This window comes from Balaenoptera acutorostrata, chromosome 14 (genome assembly GCF_949987535.1).
Source record: "Balaenoptera acutorostrata chromosome 14, mBalAcu1.1, whole genome shotgun sequence".
In the NCBI taxonomy this organism is placed as follows: domain Eukaryota; kingdom Metazoa; phylum Chordata; class Mammalia; order Artiodactyla; family Balaenopteridae; genus Balaenoptera; species Balaenoptera acutorostrata.
In genome coordinates this window covers 59,642,897-59,669,569 of record NC_080077.1, presented here as the reverse complement: position 1 = coordinate 59,669,569, position 26,673 = coordinate 59,642,897, and the positions used below count along the sequence as shown (strand labels likewise).

Below are 26,673 nucleotides of genomic sequence, written 5' to 3'. Positions count from 1 at the left end.
AGAACTTCAGCTCAGACCTTCCTAGACTCACATCAAGACTACTAAAATGAGTATCCCGAGTAGTCTGCCTTGCTTCCGCCACCTTAATGCTCTCATTTCCTGTTCAAAACCTTTACTGGTTTTCCACACAGCAAAATCTAAACTCCTTGGCCTAGTAGATATTGGCACTAATCAACGAATGCTTCCAAACATATAACCCCTTGGCCTTATCCATAGGGACCTACCCTACCCCACTTCACCCGCAGGCCCAGTCAACACTAACAGCGTGTTCCTGCATTTCTTCAGAATCTTGGTCTTTCTGAAGTGTCCTCTCCTTTCCCTTATGTGCATACACCTGAATTCTACCCTCAAACCCAGGTCAACACCCTCCCCGGTCATCCAGGCTGACACCACTGCTAAAGCCTTTTGTATACATCATCTTCTATACACTCCTTATCCTAGTATATAACTTATCATTCCAACTGTACTGCAACACTTAAGGGCATTTCTTATACCACTTCTTTATATTCTATCACCTTCTACCCAACACCTACCCTCTACCCTCATTCATCACAATGGCCAGTGTAGCATCTTTCTGATGTAGGCACTCAGCTAGCATTTACTGAGTCTAAGACACATAAGAGCAATGATGCAAGAAAACTGAAGAATAAGTACTCCTTAATAATATAAGGGCAATTTGGACCAAGTAAGACTTTCGAGAAGCTAAATTATTTTTTTTCTTTAAAATTTCTGAGGATTTAGAATCCAAGATGGTACTGAGTTGTTTTCTTCCAGCAGAAACAGATGAGTTTGCCCTGGATGTCACGCTTTTCCACTGTGTCCCCAGAGGACCCTCTGCTCACCCCATGACAATTCACTGCAAAGACTGTTCCTTTTTCTGTCTACATAAGTGGCTCCTTGAAAGCAAAGACTGTGTTCCATTTCTGATTTCTACATATTAGTAGCCCATGTACTAGAAACTCAGTCAATGATTGACCTAGCACCATGATTATCTAAAGCAAACATAATTAAAGAATAACCTTTACTAGGCACATAAATGTTAAGTGAACTTAATTCATGACTGAGATTTCAAATGAGACATAGGGCCAAAATTCTAAGGATTACATTTATATAAGTATTAATCACAAAAATGAACACAAAAAAGTCAAGAGAAACCCTATGTTGATATATGTGTGCGCATGTGACTGATTTTTATAGATACGTCATAGAATATTTCTAGAAGAAACCACCATTTTGGAGAGGGAAAAGGAGGAAACAGTGGGTGATTTTCTACTTTCCACTCTTCTGTATTGCTTTTTTTTAAAACTATGAAACATGTACAACTTTCAAATTAACTCCTCCCCACATAAACCCAAGGAGCAGTCTAGTGGCAGTTAAAACATTTTTTTTAAAATGTGTAGGTAGTCTACGATTAGAGTAAACTAAAGAAATTTTAGACTTAAGAGCTGAGCATGAAAGAAAACATAGGCAATGAGGTTTTGGAAGTCCAGTGGGGAGATTTTGTTTTTGTGGCTTAATTTCTATATAACAATGGACAAACTCCTTCTTAACTTAGTATTTCCTAATTTAAATTCTCCTTTCATCTAAGTGTCCAGCACTCCTACCCATATAAGGATAGAATTACCCAAAGGAGTAATTCATCCTTCCAAGTAATAAAAAGACACAGTAAAACTCTTTTCCCAAGGTACAAGATAGTAATAAGAAAAGCTGCTCAGAGACTCAATAAAGAGAAGCAACTCCTCCTCCACAGTGACTTGAACTAAAATGCACTTTATAAGTAACGTGCTCAGTCCTCATAACAGAAGGTGTACACTGAAAAATGTCCAGGCATCACACATCTACTCCCCTCCCTTTTGTCAGGGTAAAGAAATCTGGTCTCTGTGGCACCGGACATCAGTCCCTTGGGGCCCATGATCTTCTCACCTTCGCACACCAAGCTGCTAAAATAATCTAGCAAATAGTAGCTTCTTAGTGACCGTTAGTTCAATGAATGACGTTTCCTCAAGCAGTACCCACTTGTAGAAGTCAACCGAATAATATAGCTCTAATAAGTAAGAAAAAATAGTTTCTGGACCCACTGGTTTGCCATTTTTACTTTAAAAAATATATTTAGAAACATAAATGATAAAGACCACCTTGATGAAATGCCTCCGAATTCAGTTTGGTTTAATACTAGCCCAGGAATCATCTCCTGAGTTACTCTAATGAACTGCAGGAATTTGGATGTGGCACCCTTAAGGGTGGAGGTGGTCACGGGGTATGGAGAGTGGGAAATCCTCAGTTCTGTCCCACTTCCTTCAGGCCAGGAGAGAGTTGTCCCTACACCTCGACACAGACAAGTTTCTATATCTCAGTGGCTAATGAAGAAAGACATTCTTTTTTTCCTTCTGAGCATCAGGACTCATCTTTGTACCTTGCAGTGTTTCTGGAATACCTCCTCTGGGTCTCATCAGCTCACCACCTTGCAAAGATGAGAAGAGGGTTGCTTTTTCTACCACTCCTGCCATCTGGAAGACCCTATTTGTTTCATTCCTCCCCATAAATAGTCCATCTGTGCTCAAATCTCATGGTGAAATGTATCCTTGATCTTTTGCCTCCACCTCTTAATTTATCCTTTGACTTCAGTTCCTGTCCTAAGATTCAATGTTTCTACATCAGGCTCTTGTTTTCCATATTTTTCTATGCTGGCTACTTCTTTCTGGTTAATCAGTGTAGAGGAAAAAATTTAGGATCAATCTCCTTGAAATAAAGTTATGGTTCTGACTGCCACTAAGCCTCTCACAACCTTCATATAAAAGCAGTAAACCACAAGATCACTTCAAATTTTTACTAGCACAGTTATTTTAAAGGAAGAAGATATTTTTAGAAAGCTTTCCAGATTTATAGAAGTTTTAAATGTACTAAAGCCAGATAATTAATTCCAAACAGCTTTAATACTTCCTCTACTGTGAGACCAAACCAAGTCACAAAAACAGGAAGTTGCCAAATGGCCGTGCACCTACCTGAGGGTATGGGGAAGTCCTGGACTTAGACTTTGAGCTGGAAAGCCTGGACTTGGCCCCCTTTCTGCTGTCAGTCATGGCAGGAGTGGAGCTGCCTGCATAGGAGAAGGCTGGTTTGGAGGCTGAGATCTGATCCAGGGAGAGCTGCAGCCCTTTGTATTCCGTGTCTCTGCAGGGTGGGAAGACACAGCCCTTAATCAGCCACCACAGGAAATGGATACACATGTTCTCTTATCAGAAATGACAGCCATCCATATTCAAAAAGGAAGCAAGAAAAAGTTAGCCATGTAACTGGTTTCCACAAACACCTTGATTATTTTAGAAGTGCCTAACATTTAACTGATGCCTGTGAATGTAGCTGCCCCAGGTACCACAGCTAAATTATATGATATGCTCATGAAGATGTCTTGATTAAAAAATACATTTTTCATTATTTTTATATAAGTAGAAAATAAATCTATAATTCAAATTCTCTGAGCTTTTGTGTCCTCACTGGTAAGATATGGATTATAAAATCTACTCTAAAAATTTTCTGTGTGGGGTGAGCGCCATAGACAACTGACCATCTGATGCTATCTGATCACTGGCAAGAAGAATGTCTTCTATCAGCTGCTCCTAGATCAATCATTCTGGGTAAACATTCCAGATATTCATATGGCTAGCAAACTAGTGTATCTAGCTTATTAGTTAAAAATCCCTTTTGGGACTTCCCTGGTGGTGCAGTGGTTAAGAATCCGCCTGCCAATGCAGGGGACACGGGTTCAAGCCCTGGTCCAGGAAGATCCCATATGCCACAGAGCAACTAAGCCTGTGCGCCACAACTACTGAGCCTGTGCTCTAGAGCCCGCAAACCACAACTACCGAGCCCACGTGCCACAACTACTGAAGCCCGCACTCGCCTAGAGCCCGTGCTCCGCAACAAGAAAAGCCACCACAATAAGAAGCCTGTGCACCACAATGAAGAGTAGCCCCCGCTCGCTGCAACTAGAGAAAGCCTGCGTGCAGCAATGAAGACCCAAAGCAGCCAAAAATAAATAAACAAATTAATTAATTAAATTATATTTTTTTAAAAAATCCCTTTCAGGGCTTCCCTGGTGGCGCAGTGGTTGAGAATCTGCCTGCCAATGCAGGGGACATGGGTTCGAGCCCTGGTCTGGGAAGATCCCGCATGCCGCGGAGCAAATAGGCCCGTGAGCCACAATTACTGAGCCTGCGCGTCTGGAGCCTGTGCTCCGCAACAAGAGGGGCTGCGATAGTGAGAGGCCCACGCACCGCGATGAAGAGGGGCCCCCGCTTGCCACAACTAGAGAAAGCCCTCACACAGAAACGAAGACCCAACACAGCTATAAATTAAAAAAAAAAAAAAAAAATCCCTTTCAACAGCCTAACTAATTCAGTTACCTTAGGGTACACTTTCCCACCAGTTCTTCTTACTCCTTCATTCAGTAAATATTTATTAGGCTCCTAATATATACCAGACTTTGTGCTATATGGAGATGCAAGGATAGATAAGGCATTTAGAGTCCCTGCCCTTGTGCAGATTACAATCTATTGGGGAGAAGAAATAATAAACAAATAAACATAATAACTGCAGACTGTGATATGACCGGGATAAAGAGTGCATCTCAGAAAGTTCGTTACAAAGGTATTGCTGAGGAATTGAGGGACTACAGATCCCTGCCCCCAGCTCCCACCTCAGCCTGCTCCCAGGCAGCGGGGAGTCTCAGCTCACTCCTCACCCCTTCCCACTGGCAGCCAGACTAAAATGTTTCAGAGTCTTCTTTATGAGGACTCGTGGGAGCGTTTTCTCTCAGGTTCCAGAACTAGCTGAGCTGCTCCTGAGTAACTGATTTCTTTTTATCTCACAAGCGCTGTGGATCATATCATTCATCATGTTTCCCTCTTTGCAACGAAGTCAAAAAGCCCTGAGCCCAAGTCTGACGTGTCACCACCTCTAGCCAGTATACGAGTCCTCAGGTCAGGCATTTTGTGCAACAAACTCCACGGCTTCCTTTATTTTTTTCTTATCTTATTTTTCCTTTCTCTAATGGGTTCACCTTTTTAAACATTTTCCGTGCATTTTCAATGCTCTTCAGATTAAGATAGCTATATTCAGTGTAACAAATTGATAAAATTATATATGTAAAAGTGACTGGCAGGTGTCCATGGTTCAGCGAATATTCATTAACCTTCTTTTCCTTTTCCCTACCTATTCTTCTACAGAGAGATCCGGCAAAAGCAAAAGTATAATTCAGGCAAGGAGTTCCTCCTCAAGTGACCAGGAATAGAAACCAGTTAAAACAGGTCCAATAATATCACTGCAACTAACTGGAGTGTAGTGATAGATGTCATCAAATTGCAATGGCTTCTTATCAAACAGTCCATCTACTCAGTGAAAGTAAAAAAAAAAAATTCTCCTATGTGAGTAACAAAAATTTAGAAAGTAGGGACTTCCCTGGCGGTCCAGTGGTTAAGACTCTGTGCTCTATGGCAGGGGGCATGGGTTTGATCCGTGGTCGGGGAACTAAGATACCACGTGCCACTCGGCCAAAAAAAAAAAAAATTTAGAAGGTGGGCATGGGATTTGTCTCCTGGGCTTGGGGAGTCTGATCACATCACTGGTTTGCTATACACTCTAAGCTCTAATCGACTCCCAAGGACAACACACGGCACAGACTCTGAGCATTCCCTGGTCAGAACCTCAATGCCCGCCAAAATGTGGTGCCCACCTATTTTTCTGTCAATATCTCAGAATTTTCCTTCATTAGCCCCTCACTTCATCCAAAATAGTTCTCCCCAAACTGACCTTTTACTTTCCTGATTTTCTCTCTGCTCCAACACATACTTATAAAACCCCTCTTATAGAGAACTATCTTAGATCCCATTCGCCTCTAGGAAGCCCTTCCCAGCTGCTAAGCCCATCCATTCCTTCAGTATGTGTTTACTAAGTGTCTTTGTGGTGGCCGTGGTGACACAGCAATGAACAAAAGGACTAAGTCACTACCCTCATGACCGAGGCACCAGGGCCAGTTCCTGAGGGAAGTGGGGAAGGAACCAGAAGCTTATCTCTTTCCTCCTCTAATCTTATTTTTCAAGAGATTATGTCCTATCTTTCCCAGTGGATTCTAAGTTCCTAGAAGATTAGAGTCAAGACCTACTCTGTCTATTCCAATGGCATTTTGCACAATAGTTCACACAGATGGAAGAGGAAGAAGGTAAGGATGCAACTAAAATAGGACTGTTTTCTTCAATGACTACTAATAACTTGGAACCCAACAGCCTTTCTCTGTGGAAAAAGATCCCTGTGGGCTGTGAGTCCCCAGACCCACCTGGCCCTGAGGTCACATGCATGTGCCAGTGAGCAAGCTAGGCTCTGACAGGAGGTAGAGCCCCCATCCTTGACCATCTTCTGTGTCAAATGTACTTCTGTCTGCTGGGCAGCAGAGTATCCATTCAGTCCCTACGACTGACAGCAAAAATCGTGCACCCCTGAAAACTGGCCAAATCATTTTTGTCAACTCATTCTTAATGCAACATTTCAGCACAGAGACTTCATGGCTACAAGCAGAGAGTAAACAAGGATTCACTTTTCTCTTGCACACTATCAGACCCCAGAGTATGCATCTCAACTACTGAAAAAGTCTCTCCAAAATTTTTGCATAGTTTCCAATGAAGAAAATACTCCAAATTAAATAGGCTTAAATAAAATTTGAAAGCCAGTAAATGCTTTTAAGTTCTACATATACACATGAAAAAGCTAATAAATACAAAAAGGAGTTATACTTTGGATACACCAGTTAAAATATTAATGTTCTGGTGCACCAAAAAATACAAAAACGCATCTGCCAAAATTAAGCAGAAGATCATGAAGTCAGGTAGATCACAGTTTGAGCCTCTTACTGTGTGACAACCTGTCTAGACTTTAATTTCCTCTTTAAAATTCATAGGGGTGTGCTGAGGTTCAGATGAAATATTATGTGGAAAGCTTATAACACAGTACCTAGAACATAGTAAATGCTCAATAAATAGTATTATTTCTTCACTTCCACCCTCGATGGCACTTTTTGGCACCTGATTTCCCCAAAGCGATAGTTTCACTTTGGTAGCAACTGTAATACATTTCATTACAAACACTTCCCTATGCTGTATTTCTTTCCTTTCTATCCCAAACTCATTTTTGTTTGCTCTGTTCCTTTTTAGCTTCTAAACTCTATTGTAGTGTGGCCAACGTATTTATTAAGTTCATTAAGTTCTTTATTGCTAAGTCAGCAAATGAAGACCATAGAGCAAGACAGACCTGGCATTCGGAGAGGAGCTCGGCCTTCCTGTTTCTCTGTTCGAGACTCTAACAGCTCAAAAGATGTGTTAGGATGAAAAGCACAATAAAAAAATACCCACTTAAAGACATTTCAAGTACGGTTGATGTACTGCCAAGAGCAACTCTGCATGGCAGATTCACTGAGAACAAAGCATTTGTTTTACTTTTAGAATTCTATTAAATAGAGTATTTCATTTGTATAGATTAAAGGTCTAGATGCTGATGGGAATCACATTACTGAGTTCCATTTCCCTCCTCCAAACTCAGACACAAAGAAGAGTCTGGCTCTACCACTCCCCCTTCCCCTAGTGAGGTGTATTCTGGTATACACACACATCCTCAGAGTTAGGTGTATGCCTAGTGAAGCCGTTCAGTGCTCCCCTGTGGAGTGGGACAAAATAAAATACGTGGGTGCACAGAACTTAGACTCTGAAATGAGTATGGTGAGGAGCTTGACTTAGCTGACTTTAATAAAGGAAGGACTCAGCCCTGCTCAAGCTTTCTTGAGAAGTGCCTCATAGACCATGTTAAGGACCCCATAGGTAACCCTCTCAAGGGCAGCTCATGCTGTTCTCCCAGATATGATTGGCATATTGAAAGAGGAACTGTGACATATGCCACTTGGCGTATTTTTCAATTTACTTTTTTTTTTGTTCTCTTTTTAATGACTTGTACCAGCGCCATAGACATCCTCAGGTACCTAGGCTCTGAAAGCAATGTGAAATGGGTAATTTGCAATCACTAGGACTTGCAGCTTGTCAATCTCACCCATATTTACACAGACCAAAGTAATCCTCTTATTCCATTATGGACAGTCAGAAATCATTCAGTTTGCAGAATTAACCATCTGAGTCTACTCTAAACTTTATAATAGTCATGTACATATTTGGAATTACTCAAATTCCAATAGAATAAAAGGGGCTATTTTTGCATCATTGGCCTTCTCAGCCTTTCCTTAAGCAATATTCCACGACCACTCACAAGGTAAATGCCAAATTGCCATATGGGAAGCTCACTGTGATGCCCTTGCAAAGCAAATGAAAGGTGTCTTCGCTGCTGAAAGGTACTGTCAGCTTCAGAGAAATGCATCAATATTATGTCTATCATCTCGACTGGGAGACTGGCATCCACGATGCCAACAGCAGCACCAACATATGTACGACCTTCAAGCGAGTGGGAATGAGTATACAGAGAAGTAATCAACAGTATTTGATGAGCTCATGCTGAGTCAAGATTCTTTGCAAGAATTTCCCTCTTCAACTCTGCCTTACCCTTTTCTGCTTTTGTTTCCACTGAATTTTTGTTTCTGTCATGTCAATTTTGGAGCTGGCGGTTCTGTAGTTTGTTGACTTCATGTTATGTGGCAATTCGTAAAAGATGTTGCCAGATTTCCCAATTGAGCTTTTTTTTTTTTTTTTTTTTTTAACGGCTGAAGGTGATCAAATTACCGAGGAAAACGTGGAAACAAAGACATACAATTGATTTGGCTCCAAAGGCGCTGACTGAAATAAGAAAAGGATTGCATTAAACCGTGATCGGATTAAGTAGGAATGACTGTGCCTTATGCGAAACTTTTTAATTGGATTCTAGAGTCGCTGTTACACGAAGTGCATGACCTTCTTTATATCCTGGCAGAGTTACTGCCTGGCCACTGGGTAAACCTCTGCAGCAGAGAGACCTACTTTCTGTTTCATTTTCAGGCTCCCACGGAGCCCAGCAGAGATAGCTGATAAGGAGGATTCCATACTGTGAGGGGCTCACAGACTTAGACAATCTGCTGGGAAATTAGGCTAAGGCACCCTCGGAAATGTAATAGTCTCATACTAATAAGTGGATCTGTGTTTGTTCTTTGTGGTTTTCTCCATTTGATTTGGTGATTTTAGTAGTTCCCCAAAAGTCTTGGGTCTTCCATAAACATTGCCTAGAAACCTCTTTCTCCTCCATTCTGTAGGTTTCATCCAACATGCTATGGAGTGGATGGCCTCACAAGGGTAAGGGATGACTTACCCTTCTCGTATGTGAGAGTAAGTATTACATGAGGGTGAATGAGGTTTGCTATCACTTTGTGATTTCAAGAAGGAAAGACAGGGCTGTAAACAAACAACAACCACCAAAAAGTAAGTCAAAAACTATTATGTAAGATATGGCAAGACCAACCATTCTCACAACAGGGATAGTGTAACACCTTCATACAAACCCATGACACAAGTTGAAATATAGTTAAATCCAGCCCTGTCACCATACTGCATCTGACTTTGTTTTCTTCTCTCCATTGGCCACAGTGATCTCTCCCTGCTCCCTCCTCTGAGCTCCTCTACCACTGTCCCACCGCTCATTTGGCACTTGTAAATCTGTCTCACAGTGAATGGCATATGTTAAATTCCTTCTCTTCTAATAGTCTCTGTTTACTGTCTAGCACAAATATCTTACAGAGAACAGACGCTCACTTGCAAGTGATTAACAAAATAATTCTCATGGCAATAAACTGTTATTCTTCTCCAATCCGAATGACCAAAAATTCAAAAAACTGGCAAACTTTTCTACATAAATAAGAAAGAAATATCTGCTAAGTAAGCAAGTTTATGTGAGGGATTCTTAAATTCCCATATTATAATTAATAATGATCATTCTGAAATTCTGTGAGATCTTAAGTCAAAGAAACAAATCATATGCTACCGTTTTAGTGGTATGTATATTAATTAAATGCACTTATTTTTTATCAAGTTATAATTCAGGCATGGCATATGTGATATTTAGGCAAACTAGAATACTAAATTAATTTCATCCTCAACCATGTCTTTGGAACCATTACAGTTGTAATGAAGGGGTGAGTAGGAATAGTGCTTTAAACATACAGAGAAATACTTCTAAAAATCACTAATGAATACAATATCTCTGCAATAGAAAAATATGAAAAGGATGTAAGCAGTGCACAAATTGCTAAGAAATAATTTTTAAAAGTTTTGCCTCACTACTACTAACCTGTGTGAATTAAGGCAGCTACCAGATGTCATTCTTGCCTTTCAAATTGGCAAAGATTTTTTAAATGACAATAAATCTCAATGAAGGCAAGGTGAAATAAATGGATATTTCTATATACTACTGGTAAGACAGTGAACTAGCAATGTTTATCAAGAGTCTTAGGAGTGTTCATACCTTAAATCCAGTAATTCCACCTCTAGAAATATATCTTACGAAAATAATCAGAGATGAGTATCAAAAGTCTATATACAGGGCTTCCCTGGTGGCGCAGTGGTTGGGAATCCGCCTGCCAATGCAGGGGACACGGGTTCGTGCCCCGGTCCAGGAAGATCCCACGTGCCACGGAGCGGCTAGGCCCGTGAGCCACAACTACTGAGCCTGCGCGTCTGGAGCCTGTGCTCCGCAACAAGAGAGGCCGCGATAGTGAGAGGCCTGCGCACCGCGATGAAGAGTGGCCCCCGCTTGCCACAGCTAGAGAAAGCCCTCGCACAGAAAACGAAGACCCAACACAGCCAAAAATAAATAAATAAATAAATAAATTTATTAAAAAAAGAAGTTTAGCACTTAGTTTAAAAAAAAAAAAAGTCTATATACAAGGGTGTTTGTCAGCATAATTTCTTGTATTTAATTATAAGTAAACAAATAGGAAGAACCAACAATAGAAGCATTACTTAATTATGGCCTACCAATGTGATAAAATATTATTCAGTCATTCATTTTTTTTTACTCTAACAATGTGAAAAATACTATTGATAATGTGAAAATTTTTCTCTTTTTAAATCAACATGTACTGTATAGGCATGTATATGCATGTACCATAGGGGGAGGCAAAAAACTAAAATGTTAACAGAGGAGATCTGGAAAATAGATTAATGACGTTCTTTACGTTCTCTTTATACCATTCCACATTATCTTAGTTTTTTCTATAATAAACATGTATGACTTTTATAATCAGAAAAAAATTTATTGAAAAAGAAACACTAATTGAGGCAAATTTCAGGCACTCCTACCTCACGGTGAAATGGTTCCCCAATTTCTTTTCCTTATATATCCAGGGTTTCTTCTTTGTGAATGTTAAATTACAAAAGACAGAAAGCACTACTAAACTTCTTTTCCCATAGGTTCAACTTCTCATGCACACCTTTAATAATTTTTAAATGTCCAAATGACCTTATGCTCTCTTGGTGCCTATACATTTCACTTACTTTCTGATCTATTTTCCACCCTTCCTACCTTACAGAATTATCTGTCTCTGAAGGCTTTCAAGTGTACTATAGGACTTTATGTTTCCTTCTTTGGAGACTATAACTTAAAATATTACTTATAACTGAAAAAAAGAAAGTCTTGTCACGGAGTTTCTTAAAACAATTTAGTTTCATATGAGTTATAGATGACATATTTGTCATTGTTTTTTTTTTTTTTTTTTTGTCATTGTTTAAATGGCATTAACCCTACTTTGGGGCCACATTTCTTGTTCTGAGGAACTTAATTTTTTACGTTCAGAATTCATTCTATATCTAGCTACTAAAGTTTTAGGTATGTTTGTGAATCTTCCTGGTCTAAGTTCCAAATCCTATTGATCTTATAGCTGTGCTGTTTCTTATTTTCTTGAGGTGGACTTTAAAACTTAGACTCGAATAAATTAAATGCAAAATGTGCTGCCTCTTTCATCAAAGGCGTAAATTAAAAATGGTTGGTCTCCTTTCCCAGAAGAATCCCTAATTTTAGCCCACTTCTGGAGGGAAAAAAAAAGCCAAATATAAAGAAAGAAAAAAATGATATTAATATCAACCAAGTTTTTATTACATTAAAAATTTTTCACAAATAGAAAATAAAATGCACACATGTTATTCTGGCCCCCTCTTTTCCATCTCTTTGCATTCTGTCTCACCTCCCCAGTCTCTCTGTCCATCCCTCTCACCTTCGCTGTCAATTATTAAGCTGATGTTTTTCAAATATATGTTCTTTTTAGAACTCTTCCAATATCTAAGATAGATATGTAATGGGGGAATCCATCACCTAACACTTTATATTTGGCTGAGGTTCTATTCTCACAGGAATAGCTTTCTCACCTAGTTCTTCTGACCCTTACAAAGCTGATTCCTAAACCCTAAAATCCTCTGGCAGAGAGGGTGAAAGAGCACACCTCCTGTTTTCAACTCCACACAAACTCCAGGAACAGAAAAGATACCTGTAATCACAAAGAAATAATCTTTCCCCAACACTGGGAAATTTGAATCCTATCCTCAAGATCTCAGGGTCCCCCAGTTCCCCCAGTGTGTGAGGAGGCCCCACAGGCCAAACCTCATGGCACTGTTGGAAGCTCTGCCCTTTTCTACACAACACAAGGCCCTGGCATGTCTGCAGATCACAGAAAAGTTGAACCTCAGTCTTCGAACTCCCTGGGAAAAGATGCAGCAAAAAATGATGGCATGATGCGATGTCTTCAAATGCACAAAGTCTTCATCTGTTTAACTTAAATATTTTAAAATATGTCCTATAGCATTTATTCTTGATTAAACCTCTTCTAGATAGTTAATCATTTAACGGTTTCTTTACAGTTGCTGTGCAAACAGTTCATTCATACCTAGGACATATCAAATCTCACAGGCGTGTTCTTTAATTGGATTCATTTATTTCTAATCTCCTTAAGTCCTTACTACTGTAATGCTTAACTAAATATACATTAAACTCTATTATTTAAACAGCTAAAATAAATTTGAGATGTATTTTATGAATAAGAATTCACAATTCAACAAATGTTTTATTATCATTATCATTATTATTATTATGTGCCTTGGTATTCAGATATTTTAAATTGCCTGGTAAATAAGTTATGTTTTAACAAAATAAGTTCTGAATTGTTGCTAGAGATTTTGAATTGCCCACTGAAATGCCAAATTTTTCATTGTCGCCATATTTGGAGTCAGAGAGCTTGTATAATACTATACAGAATATATAGTTATAAATAGAGCCCACTACTAAAGACAGGATAGGCAGCTGCCTGCTTTTATTATCTTTAGGGCTGGAGATGTTTCCTTGGCTCCCATGAAGATGTCTCAAGAATGGTCTAGTGGTTGATGCTCAATATCTGTTGTTAGACATTTATTTCTTTGGCTTTAGACAGATGGCTCAGAAAAGGATAATAGGGTAAGCCTCATCTATTATCTTTCATTGATTCAGTTTATCAGCTTCGTTCTCTAGAGCAGTGATTCTCAAATTTCAGCATGCATCAGAAGCACATGAAAAATGTATTAAAACACAGCTTGCTGGGCTCCACTCTTCAGAGTTTCTCATTTGTAGGTCTAGGGTAGAGCCCACAATTTGCATTTTTAACAAGCTCCTGGATGGTGCTGATGCTGCCAGTCAGGGGACCACACTTTGAGAACTAGAGCAGTTGTTATCAGGGATGAGAGAAACTAAAAGAATCAGTTGAAAGAAAGGGCACCACAGAGAAGATGGAAAACCACTGAAAAGGGAGGGAACATTCCAAAGACAAAATTCTCACTTTCCCCAGGGCCTGCCCTGACTGCATATATTTCACCAAACTACTCCCATCCCTGACTGTTTGCTTCCTTTTAGGCTCCTCTTGGGCACTTCCTATTCCTGCAGACCCTAAACCACTCAGAGCTGTAGGGCTTGGTCTTCAGGCTGCTTCTCTAGTAACACCCACTCCCTAGTGATCTCAGCCCCTCCACTGGCTTTAAATTCCATATGCTGACGACCCTCATCTTCAGCTCAGACCTCCCCACTCCAAGACACCCAGATCCAACTGCCTACCTGGTGTTTCCACGCTGATGAACGACAGGCATCTCAAACTAAACATGTCCCCACACAACCCTTGATGGCTGCCCTTTCCTACAAATCTGCTTCTTCCCATGATTCACTCAAGTTGCTCAGACTAAAAACCTACGTGCTGCTCTTGACTCCTATTTTATTCACAACTCATGTCCAGTCCATCTGCAAACCCCATTGGTCTACCTTCAAAATATCCTGAATCTGATCCTTCACCACAACCTCCCTCTTTCAAGCCATCATCTTCCCTCATCTAGGCAATTACAATCATTTCCTAACTGGTCTCTCTGCCTCTTCCCATCACCCACCCCAAAGCCTATTCTCCACATCAGCCAGACGATCCTTTCAAAGCTGAAATTACTTCATGCCATGCCTTTGGCTCAAAACTCTCCAATGGCTTCCCAAAGCCTTTGAGACCCAATATGATCTGACTCTGCCTATTCTAGCATCCTCTTTTTCTGCTCTTCCCCTCTCTCTCTCTGCTCCAGCCATAGTAACCTCCTCCATTTGTCAACTTGTCAAGCTGACTGCCACCTCAGGACCTTTGCACTTGCTTCCCACTGCTGGAAATGTTCTCCCTGCAGGTCTTGGTATGGCTGCCTCCCTCCCTTCATTTGAGAGTCCTCAGAGAGGACTTCCCTGACCACTTCCATCTCTTTGTCCCTTAATTTTTTGTCCCCCTCATTTCCTGACATTATACAACATATTTACTTGTTTATAAGTACTATCTATTTCTTCCCACTAAAATTTATGCTCCATGAGGGTAGGAACCTTGTCTGTCTTGGTCATACCAGAGTCCTACCACAGAGCTTGGCATGTGGTAGACACTGGGGAAATACTTGCAGAGTGAATGCAAGAAACATGCCTAGTTTTCAGTAGAGAGGACTATGCTCTACAGCATTTCTTACCATCCTCTTAATTACAGTCACAGAAATTAAGCTGATTCTAAGGATAGAAGTTTGTTTATAATGAAGGTCCTATTGAGTCAACAAGATGAGACACAAATAGAAAAGAGATTACAATGTGAAATGCCATGTAGCGCCTCTAAATATTTTCCCCTGGTTTTCAATTAACCCTCACAATAAATACCACCCTGCACTTTGCTATTTCTTTAACTGCTTTAATTGCAGGAATGAGATTGACACCCACTCTGCCCTCCCTTTTGTGGGCTTCATCCTTCCAGCATTTCTGAGCTGTAACCCTGCAGGGGTCCATTACCCAAATCCAGCACAACAAATACTTCACTTTGCCAGGACTGTAGCAAGATTTCAACAGCTAACAGAAATGCTGTGACGTTACTAGTCTCTTAACGGCTTTTTAAAAATTAAAATGAAAACTCTTGTGTTGCATTTGGTTAGTTCTGGAGGAAAAAAAATGCTGCTCTTTTCCTGTCATATATTTGGACACCGATATCAATTAATGGGAGTGTTGAAAGAAGTAAATCTCGTGGGTCCTTACCTTCAGCCACCAGAACACATTACAGTCATCACAAGCGCAGAGAGTGAAATGAATGACCGAGGAGCAGAAGCAAGCCACAAACCCCTAAAAATGCTCTGAAACCAGGATTCTATTTTTATCGTGGTTTTCAGTAGGAGGAGGAGAGAGCCAGCACATTCTCAGATTGCATTACTAGAGAATGTTGCTATTCTCAGAGAGATGTAAAAAGTGGCAAGGGACTTGGATTTAAAAGTACAAACACAGAGAGAATCCCACTTTAATGGGTAACATTATGACATCCAGTTCAACATAATGAGGCTATTTCCACGATCTGGCCAGCAGCCCACATTAGGACGGCTTTACTGATGTGGATACAACAAATTCTGTTTGAACAAGAAATCCCAGGGAAAAAAAAAAGAGATCCTTTCACAAGCTCTATCTATTTAGCAATCAATCAAAGGAAAGATATCCTTCTAGTAAAGACAGCAGCTTGCATTTGAATCCTGGTAAAATATTAGATGTTCTAAATAAAATAATGGTCTACAGGTGATGCTTCTGGACTGCTGTTTTGTGAACATGTCATGACTGTTGGTGCTTAAACTGGTGGAGGGGAGATGGGCTGGGGCCTGGAAGTCAGCATACTGCATGGCAGCTGGCTGGTTCTGGGAAGCAGTGGAGACCCCATATTGAACAAGAGAGTGAACTATCCATAGACCTTGGTAAAATCTCTGCAAAACATCCTATTACCTCCTGAGCAATAGGTGGAATCATATAAAATTGCCAATTTTGGACTATTTCAATATACAGAAATGGCAATTTCATATGGTTCACCCTAGTACAATGTTACCAGCTTAAAAACAGCATACCAAAGAGGAAATTGGATGGGTTCTGGAGTCTGGACCCTGGGTTGGTATGCTCACTCTTGAGCTGTGTTATATTGGCTAAGTCACTTGGCCTCTCTGAGCCTCTGGCACAAAATAACCGCCCCTCAAATGCGAGTCCTTCTTATTCCCCAACCTTTCTAAGCTTGGCAACAAACAAGAGCACCTTCCCACCCCTCCTTCAGCTTGGAGCTGACAATCATCTTCCAGTCTCTCCAGGGCAAGGCAGCAGCAATGCCTGGGAATTTCCTTTTATAAAAGAAAAGTTTAATTATATTAACCTAAAATAATTAGCAACACTTCCTAAAAATGTAATAAATTGGCAAAGACTATTTTGACTCTAGAGAGATTCTTCAATTTAAAATTTGCTGAGATGCATAATCCTATTAGAAGTCAGCCCCACAAAATATTCAAAAATCACATTCAAAGCAGAACAAAAATCTACTCAACATCATTCCAAAAGGACAAAAGTCAACCTGGGCACAACTGCTCTCTTTCTCTGGCTCAGGTAATGAGATACACAGGACCTGCCCTGGGTAATGTCCTTGTGAGAATTAAAATTGGACTTCTTAGCCTGCAATCAGTTACCTTGCTGCCAATCATGATCTCCATACACATACACACACACACACACACACACACACACACACACACACACACACCTCTCTCCAGGCGCGCCCTAACAGTCCCAAGGTACTTTGGACCCTCTTCCTTCTAATTGTGGATGGAAGCACTTCCCTCCAGGAAGGAATCTCAGTCATCAGCAAACCTATGGAGAAATCAAGGTAGGCTATAGCTTGGACTTGCGCTTATTTCTTTTTCCTGCAGATATTGTCTTGTTCATTTTGATGTCCTCAGAACCTAGCACTGTGCCTGACACATAATAGGTGCTCAATAAATCATTTATAAATGCTTAAGGACCTATTAGCACTAACCAACTGAAGGATGGTCTCACAGTCCTTTCCAGATACATCAGAATGTTTGGTGACTTCTCATTCTTGGGCAACCCTTGGCCTTCTGAAGACTTGTGCTTTCCCTCCTTCAGCCCAAAGACTCACAGACGTTTATTCTGCGTTTACTGGCAGGCCAAAAATTATTCTATTTAATTTCACTGAAATAATCACCCTAATAATTCACACTTATCCCATGTTACTTTGTAATCAGGCACAGTGCCAAGAACCTCACACATTATCCATTTAATGTTCACAACGACTCTATGAGGTAGATATAATTATTACCTGCATTTTACAGATGAAAAAAAAGACAGTGAAGTTAGGCAATTTGCCCACAATCACAGAGTTAGTGGCAGCGCTGGGATTTAAATAGGCAACAGACCCAGAGCCCAAACCCTTAACTAATATGCTATATTGCATAATAAAATGTAGTGATATCTCATTTCATAACACATTTTTCAAATATCTTGTAAAACATCCCTATGGTTATCAGAGTTTGAAACATCTCAGTAAGAAGCCTAGGGGTTAGGCTGCATCATATTCTAATAGTAGGATTACAATGTCAAACGCAGCACTGGGGAGGCCTTCCGGTAGCTTCTTTACGCCTCCCTCTCTTCCATTCTGCTTCTGTTTGTTGTCCTAATGTATATCTCACATTTACTTCCTACAAATAATTTTTAAAATACAACCATTATACCACTGTGGTGCCACTGTGTATTCATTTCAATAAGATTTTAAGTTCAACTCAGAATACTGGCATCCCTTAAAACTTTAAAAACTATGCCCTATGCCTGGATGCTAAAAGTATATATATTTATTATTAAAGTCAGATGAACATGTTGAAGATATACTAGTACTCATTTGGGAAAGGTAAGAGCTTTGGGGAAAATAGTTTCCAATCCTGATGCAACACGCTCAGTTCCAACAAAAAAAGTTCAGGTAAAAAGGTAGAGACAGAAAGAAACCCAGCTTAGACAAGAGCAGTGAGACAAGCACAGCTGAATCGAATTTGAAGAGTGACTAACTGTCACAGGAATACTTATGGAAAAAGAACAATGGGACAAATGTGTGGAAGTCATTGTTTCATCTCAAAAGATCCCACTTCTGTCCAACCCTTAAAATTCTACTCCTTCCCTGACACCTCCACCTTCATTTCAAGCTCCTTTGAATTCTGTGCCCTTAGCAAATAGTGCAAGTGTACCATATCATTTCAAACTAGACTAATCTGAGTTCTTAAATATTTAAATGAAACTCTTTTATTTTGTCAACTAAATTGTAAACTACTCAAGAGAAGCCAAGACTTCTGCTTCATGTATATACGCAATAAATCATTGCAATCTGCCATCCTCTGTAAAACACTGGTGAGATAGCCATACCCAGTCCATGTAGAGAGATAGGGAACATACAAAAGCCTCCACTGATCATCAAAAATGCCACTGTCGCAGGTTTTATTCACTTTAAATTATAATTGCTGACTTGGTAAAATTGACAAAACACTGGTTCCAACTAAATTAACCTCAGAAATTTGATAAAAGCTTAGTTTCTTAGAACCCTCTTTTTCCTTGTAAACACCATTTCACCATGTAAGGCACCTTCTACCTTGCCTGGCACAAATAAGGCACTTGGTAAAGGCTGGCTTACCTCCCTCCAAGCAGAAATCTCAGCTTCCTCTAGAGCATACAGTGACACCAGTGAAAAACAGGGTGAGCTTAATCAAACTATAGAAGCCACCACACACAAAAAGCACAATGCTTGGAGGGGTGTGAATGGAAGGACTGGGGAGGGGAAAGAAAATAAACACTTAAATTTGTGGATTCGAGGATTTTGAAATCCAAGTTAAAGAGGGAATTATTCATCTCCTTCCAAAGTATTTCAGTTGACCTCACATAATTGGCAAGAGCTAACAACAACAGTTAAGATATTTTGAGCATCTGCTTTCTGCCAGGTACTGTGCTATACGTATATTATCTCATTTAATCCCCCTCGGTCCTTAAAAAGTGTGTGCAAATGTCTCCATTTCACAGATGGGAAAACAGAGGGTCAAAGGAGTAGAGCTGTGCTCAAAGTCTCACAGCTATTATGCAGCAACGCATATTCGAACCTGGATCCATCTGACACCAAAGCCCACGCCTTTCCCTTGCAGGTTGCTTCGAATGATACTGTGCTTTTAAAAAAAAAAAATCACGATCCTAGTGCAATATAACTTCCCAGAGTAAAAGTCACAGATGGTAAACAGATGGCCCAGACTCAGCCAGACCCCAAACGTTGTCAGTGCCCAACAAAAGCAAGTTCCTCTCTCATGGCCCTTAGCCCTGCCCTCACCATGGACCACCTCTCCCCACTGCCAGCTCTCTGGACCTTGGGATGCCTGCAGCAGGGGGAAGGGAGATGGGAAGTTACTCCTTCAGACAAGGCAGAATGTTAAATCCCTCCACTCATAGGCACTCGGGCATTTCCAGGTTCCATCTAAACTCCAACCAATCCTTTTGGCATGATGGCTTAAACACAGACACCAGCACTTCAACCCAAATGAGTTTTCTATCACCGCCTGCTCATCTGGAAAGATGTCACAAGCCAATGAGAACAGAAAACAGAGAGGAAAGCACTGGATAAGGGGAAGGAAGTAGCAGCCTTTTACTAAATTATCAAGATATGCATAATCCAAAAAAAGTAAATCAACTATCCTTCAATTAAAAAAAAAAAAAGGCATGCATAATCCACCCACCTCCGCACACACACATCTTGTACCAAACATAACAGCGTTTGCCTCATGACTACACTAAGTCAAAAGACAAAAACATGTTTCTCTGGAGTTCCAGTCAAGCCTTATTTGAATTTGTCCATCTATTCATAATAACATGGATGAATCCCTGCCTTCAAATGTAATGATCCATGTTTTTCCACGATGTGACTCAAAGATCAGAACCCTTCTCCTCCCAACAGCCAGGGAAGAGTGGTCAGTCTGGTCATTTAGTAAGCACCAAGCGGCCTCCACCCAGGAAGTAAAGGGGAGGTCCTATGAGTCAGTGCCATCCAGGTCAGGGTAACAGCAAAGGAAGGCGTGGAAGCCAGAGGGGCCTGCGGAAGGGGAAGCGGCCAGGCAGCGGCACTGCCAAAGGGCCAGAGGATGACGCACCTGCCCAGAGCATGCTGGGAAGCTCTCCATCCCCAGCCCCTGAACAGAGTCCCCAGGGGATGACCTTTTCTGCCATTATCCTTCAAAAACAGAAAAGGGCCAGTGCTGATGCCCTGAAACACTCTCTCTGTCTCTCTCTCTCAAATAGCCTGCCACCATAGGAGGTAATTTGGTGTCTCATGTGATAAAAAAGGATAACTTGGTTTGCCAATTCACTGACTTTTGTTTAACAAGAACATAAAATGTTAAATCTGGTTGCAGAAAAGAAATAATTAGTAATAGCAATATTGTACCTGTGTAATCTAAAGGCAAGCAATTCAATGAAAAACTAAAATGTTTGCAGGCCACATTTTTTCTTACACAGTGAAAATGCCCTTAAAGGAAAAAAAAAAGATACATTCTTAACTGAATGTCATTGAGAAGGTAGCACTGCTAATTTAACCCCTTCAATTGTCAATACCTGTACATACTTGTGAAGCAGCAACACAGAGGCAGCACTTTCATGTTCCATCATGAGACCAGATGAAAGCCTATCCAGAAGTTGGGTGGCCTGACACTACAGCCCTTACTCATTTAAAGCCATTCCTCTCTCCCAGACATTTTCTCCCCCACCATCACCGTACAGAGAACTGGGGGATACAGTTGACATTCCGGGCTTTAACCCTGGCTTCACTACTTACTCAGCAGGTCTGACCTCAGCTTCCTCAACTAGAAAATGGGGAGTGTGATCCCGGCCCCAACCACTGTACAGAGATGTCAAAAGAGCAAATTAAGTAATGAATGTGGCAGCACTTTAAAAGAAATATGTATTCAGCATGGGGGGAAAATGTTGAGTATAAATGAGAAATTCAAAACTAAATACAGATCATTTTGATTAAAAAAATTACAATTAGTGAAAAGTGTATGAAAGATAAGGTTATTTAAGTGAGTACTGGTATTAGGTACTGTAAAACAGACTAAATGTTCCAGTCCTTTCCTTTAATAAAGTGTTTTGGTAGTTATAAAATTATTATTAATTACCATTAATAGCTTTGGTTGTTATAAATTACTATCTATACAAATGTGTTTTCAATTTGTTTCTATGACCATTCAGTTACATAAAAGATCATTTGAAAAGGACAACAGGGGCTTTGATGTTCAGTATTATCCTAATAATAATTCAACACAATTAGGGATCAAACCTAATTTATGGGTATACATTGGTACATGATTATTATTTTTCATGATCAAAAACATTAAACCTATGCAACGAGTGCTCTATCGATCTGAGGCACAAGAATAAATTATTTCATATTTTGGTGTAGATTGCTAAGTCAAAAGGTGCTTCATTTGACACTACTTGTAATAGAAAAGGGTGGTTTTGCTACAAAAGCCAGAAAAATAAAGTCCATTTTTATAACTACTCAAATTATTGGTCAAGTTTTTAAAAAGCATTTTCTAAAATTTCCTACTAGTAATAGCAATAATATCACTGGGCCTTTAAATTAATTAAAAAATTTTTTAAATTTAAGTGCTCAAATTAGCTCAGTACTATTAACACACTTGAAAGGCAAACTAATATGAGCATATTTTAATGTCTGCTGCTTTATGGTAAGGATACCTAAGGGTTTATAGTCACAGAATATGTTAACACTTAAAAACCCTTTTTAATTGTGAGAACTACAGTGGTTTTCTGCAAAGAAGAACAAAAATTATGGGACCTGCAATAATTACAGTGTAGACACCGTCTTTTTTTTTTCTTTTCTATGAAGAAAGTATATCTCCTTTGGCATTTGCCCTAACTTTTCTACAAATTCAAAGGATTATTCAGTAGATAGCAAGTGTTATATAGACCACTAATGTAAATTGTCTCTATTTGTTCTGCTTTCTGTAACATTGAGATAGAAACTGTAAGACAGAAAATTACTTTCTTCTATATGTTCAGTGAATCACTCTAAAACAGCATGTGAGATTTTCCACTGAAACACTGTTCTATTCTAAACTTAGGAAATAAACAGAGAAGGCTTCTTTACCAACAACAATAACAACAAAAAAATGGTTGAAGATATTAAATGTATCTGATTCCAAAATTACCAAATTACTCTGAAAATCTTCTCTCTTACCTTCCAAGCAAAATATCAGAATTGTATTAGCTTACAAGTCTCATTAGAAGTCTAGTTTAAAATACACTAACATTTACTACTATATCCTACAGAAGTTGCCTCACAAAATATTGTCTATCAGTCATCCTAAATGAGGTCACACACCAGTGAGTACTTGATGAATTTCAGTGGCGGATTGTCTTTAATGGCATTGGTAAACTAGATCTCACGTATATTTTTGCAACCTTCTACACACAGTAATTTGAACACTTCAAATCTGCCATAATAAATTTACAGTGGCTATGTAGGAGAATGTTATTTAAGGATGATGCATCATGATGTCTGTAGCTTACTTTAAGATGATTCAGTGGAGAAAAGAATGTATATACAAATAGACATACATATAGGAAGAGAGAGACAGAAAGCAAATATGGCTTGTATTATAGATGATGTGTATATGGATAGTCATTGTACTATCCTTTCAACTTTTTTGTATGTTTGAAAAATTTACATTTTAAAATATTTTAAAATGAGATGGTTACACCTTACTGGTTGATCCTTAAAAGTAGATTTAAAAAGTTTAATTTTTAAAACATAAAGAGAATCAAGACTGTTCATTTTTCTAGAAATTACTTTTCACAGTTTATTGGGTGTTCCACATTTTCTATTTTTTTCACATTAAGTACTAATGTTTTCCATCTGAACTGGCTATGAATAACTAACACTACTAATTAAACAAACTCGAGGAAATACAAATTCAAGAAAATTACGTTGGTTTCACACAGTATGCTCTTTTTCACTCTCCATACTTTCTGTCTGGACTTTCCCCACATTCACTGTTACTAGACACTAGCTGCATTCACCTCTCCTCTTGAAAATAATCAGGGAGCAGGGCCTGTCATACTTAACACTTATTTCAAACCCTGTGGGCACTCAAAGTTTATAAGAAAGATTTTTTTTTTAAGCTAACAGGGTATGTGTGTCTTATAGAAAGTCACGAGCTGGTCAGCTTTTTTTTTCCTGTTTTGGGGTTTTTTTGGGGGTGGGGCGAGTTTTAATGAAGAGCTATACAAGCTTCAGGGAACCTCAAGGACCCAGAGAAAAACTAAGAAAAAATTTTAAATTTAATCATAATGTCTTCTCCCTTTCTTCTCCAGATTTCCAGAACACCAACATTTTGTACACTGGTCAGACAAGAGCCAGTAAAAACACCACCTGCCTCTAAAATTCCTACAGTCACTGTCGCAGCCGCTTATTAAAACAAGGTTACTGAACATTTCTATTCATCATTGCTTTTGTTAGATAATAATGACTAATTTTTCTAGGCATATTTTAACTTCAACAATAAATTTACCACCAGGAAATTAGACAAATGAGTTTCTGGGACTGTGTATAGAATAGTGGGCCTGTGCCCTTTAAAATGGTCACTTTCATGAAAAACAAAAATGGCATGAGGAAATGTTCTAGCTAAAAGAGACTTCGAGAAACAGAAAGCTGAATGCAATGTGTGATCTGGATTGGATCCTGGACGTTAAAAAAATAATAGAAGTTTTTCTACAAAGGACATTATTGAGACAACTGGAGAAATTTGAATAAGGTCTGCATATTGGATAATAGTATTGTATTTGTGTTAAAGTTCTTGCTTTTCATAATTCTACTGTGGTTATATGAGTGAATGTCCTTGTTCTTAGGAAGCACACACTTCAGCTTTTAGGGGTAAAAGAGCATGATGGCTGTACTTACTCTCAAATAGTTCATAAAAAGATAGAAATATTTGTGCACGTATATGTACATGTGTATATATTTGGAGGGTGAAGGGAAGGAAGGGAGAGATTGGGAATGACAAAGCATAGTGGCAGAATGCTAACCACTGGTAAAAATCTGGGTGAAGGCTATACGTGGTGCTTTATACTTTCTTACATCTTTTCCAAAAGTATAAAATTATTTCAAAATGAATTTTTTAAAAAATACTTCAAATAAATTCCCAGATTTGCCCAATTAAAAAAAAAATGAGTTTCTGATGAATGTAGCTTCCACCAAAATGCCACACCTTCATTTGACCAATGACTACTTAAAATTCTCTCTACTTTCATGACATGAAAACCTCTTCACAAAGTATGCTATTAAACTGTCTAAATTTGGAAAACATCTGGCCTGTCAAGTTATTTGGGGGGCTTGTGGTTTTAAGTATATTGTTTGAGGTGGTATATTTGGAAAGAATTCACTTATCATTCTCAGGCTTCATAGAGAACTAGCCCTGAAAACAAATGTATGTGGTAGTTCACTGCTACCATAGAGAATCAATAGCCATCTATTTAATTTGCTAAGACAATGTAAATTAGTAACTTCCAGCCAGATGTGTGATATACACATCAAACAAACTGCAACCTGTTCATTATGAAAATCTTGTCAACACACACAGAGCCACTTGATGACATTCCATCTAAGGCAGTTTCCACATTTGCAGCTATAAAAATTGTCCTAAGAATTTTTATACAAAGAATTGGAGCTGAGCCTCATAAAAGGGTAATCAATTTCAGCTTTTCATCTTGTGTGCTTCTGTGTGTTTATTTCTACTTTCATTCAGAGGTATAAAACATTCAGAAAAATGTGTGCGATGTTATTTTTCCCTCTGTAAATCATTTATCCCCATTACATCTTTTTAATCTGATGTAGAGTTGGGAGCCTAATCCTGCAGCTCTGAAGAAGTGTGTAGAGTGAAGAATGACAGAGTCAACAGAAGAAAGAAAGTACACTTATCCCCTGGAAAACAAAGCAGAATATATCAAAATGACTCTAAACATAAATTAAGTTTACCCATTGGGAGGTCTAACTTGCATTCTGATCATTTATATGGGGCTGCGTGACTATATACCCGCTGTTTGATAAAAAAATGATTATAACCACAGGCACCCACCACAGAACAGAGTGTATGTATAACACTCGTGGTGTCTCAGACATACAAAGCACCTTCTTAAAGAATGTCCGTTTCCTTTCCATGGTGAGCAGACATAATTTTTCACTCTTTAATACTTCTACTCCACAAAGTGGCTTATTTTATGAATTATGTTTTGCCATTTTCTCTTACGTTTATTTTAACAATATGAAAAACTGCATTCATAAAATAGATGGTTTTGTTTCATGGTACCCCAAATACTGGTATGTTTTCTGCTCTCTGTTAAAATCCACAGCTCTCTTGCTATTACAAGAACCTAACAGTATTTGTTTTAATACCATTTACTAAAAGGAAAGAAATAAAAAGGTTCTTCTTAATAACCAGCTATTATTCTTGAATACTGAATCCTCATTTAAACCAAATTCATTTTCCAAGCCTACTGAATTAAATTTTCTTATTAAACAGGGCACAGAGTAAATAATCTTATTGCCAAGCATAATATTTCCAACTACTACATTTTTAATTTGTTAATTTAAAAGAACGTGAAATGAATCTACTCCTCATGGCCAATAGTACAGTCTGATTCCAAATAACACCCTTTAACCAACTTCCTAATGTCAAAATAGCATTTCTACTAAGTGCCCTGGTGTGTCAGCGCTTCCAAAGTAAATAACTGCTGAGGTAACCTAAAATCACAAGAATTTCAACCTCTACCAAAAAGAAAAAAGGAAAAAAAAAAAAAAAAGGTAACTCTGCACACAAAAGGGTTCTTCATAAAGGCTTCAACCCCAAGCAATTCTATTTTCACAAACATTATGCAGAACGTGCTTTCTTCAAGAGGGGCACACCAGGACACGTGATCAGCCTGCAGGGCCACACCGCTAACCAGAAATGATTATTGTTTCTGGAAAGAGTAAGGCTCCAATGCAGCCACCGAGGCCGCCCAACCAGGCGCGCCCGCAGGTGGCCCCGCGAGGCCGGCTCCTCACGCAGCGAGGATACTGCACGACAAGCCGGGCCTGGGCGCCCGCCAAGACTTGCAGTCTTAGCTCAGGTCGGGTCCCTTTGCTTTCTGGAGGTTAAAGTTAGACCCTCCTGGTCACTTACACCCCCTTTGTGGTTCAGGGAAGGAATCACTCTCTCAGAACTCTTAACTTTGATTGGAGACTCTGGTTAAAATTAAGAACTTCAA

The 26,673-nt window shown here is 39.3% G+C and overlaps 1 protein-coding gene across 3 annotated transcripts in view; it reads right to left on the bottom strand.

Moving 5' to 3' along the window:
- The window catches only part of SIM1 (SIM bHLH transcription factor 1), a 70,195-nt gene that overhangs the window by 25,774 nt on the left and 17,748 nt on the right, over window positions 1-26,673 (bottom strand). For all 3 annotated transcript variants that reach the window (XM_007169644.3, XM_057528282.1, XM_057528283.1), the window contains one exon: window positions 3,003-3,171. In XM_007169644.3, the coding sequence (XP_007169706.1) occupies window positions 3,003-3,171 (169 nt within the window). The remainder of the gene's footprint in view (window positions 1-3,002; window positions 3,172-26,673) is intronic.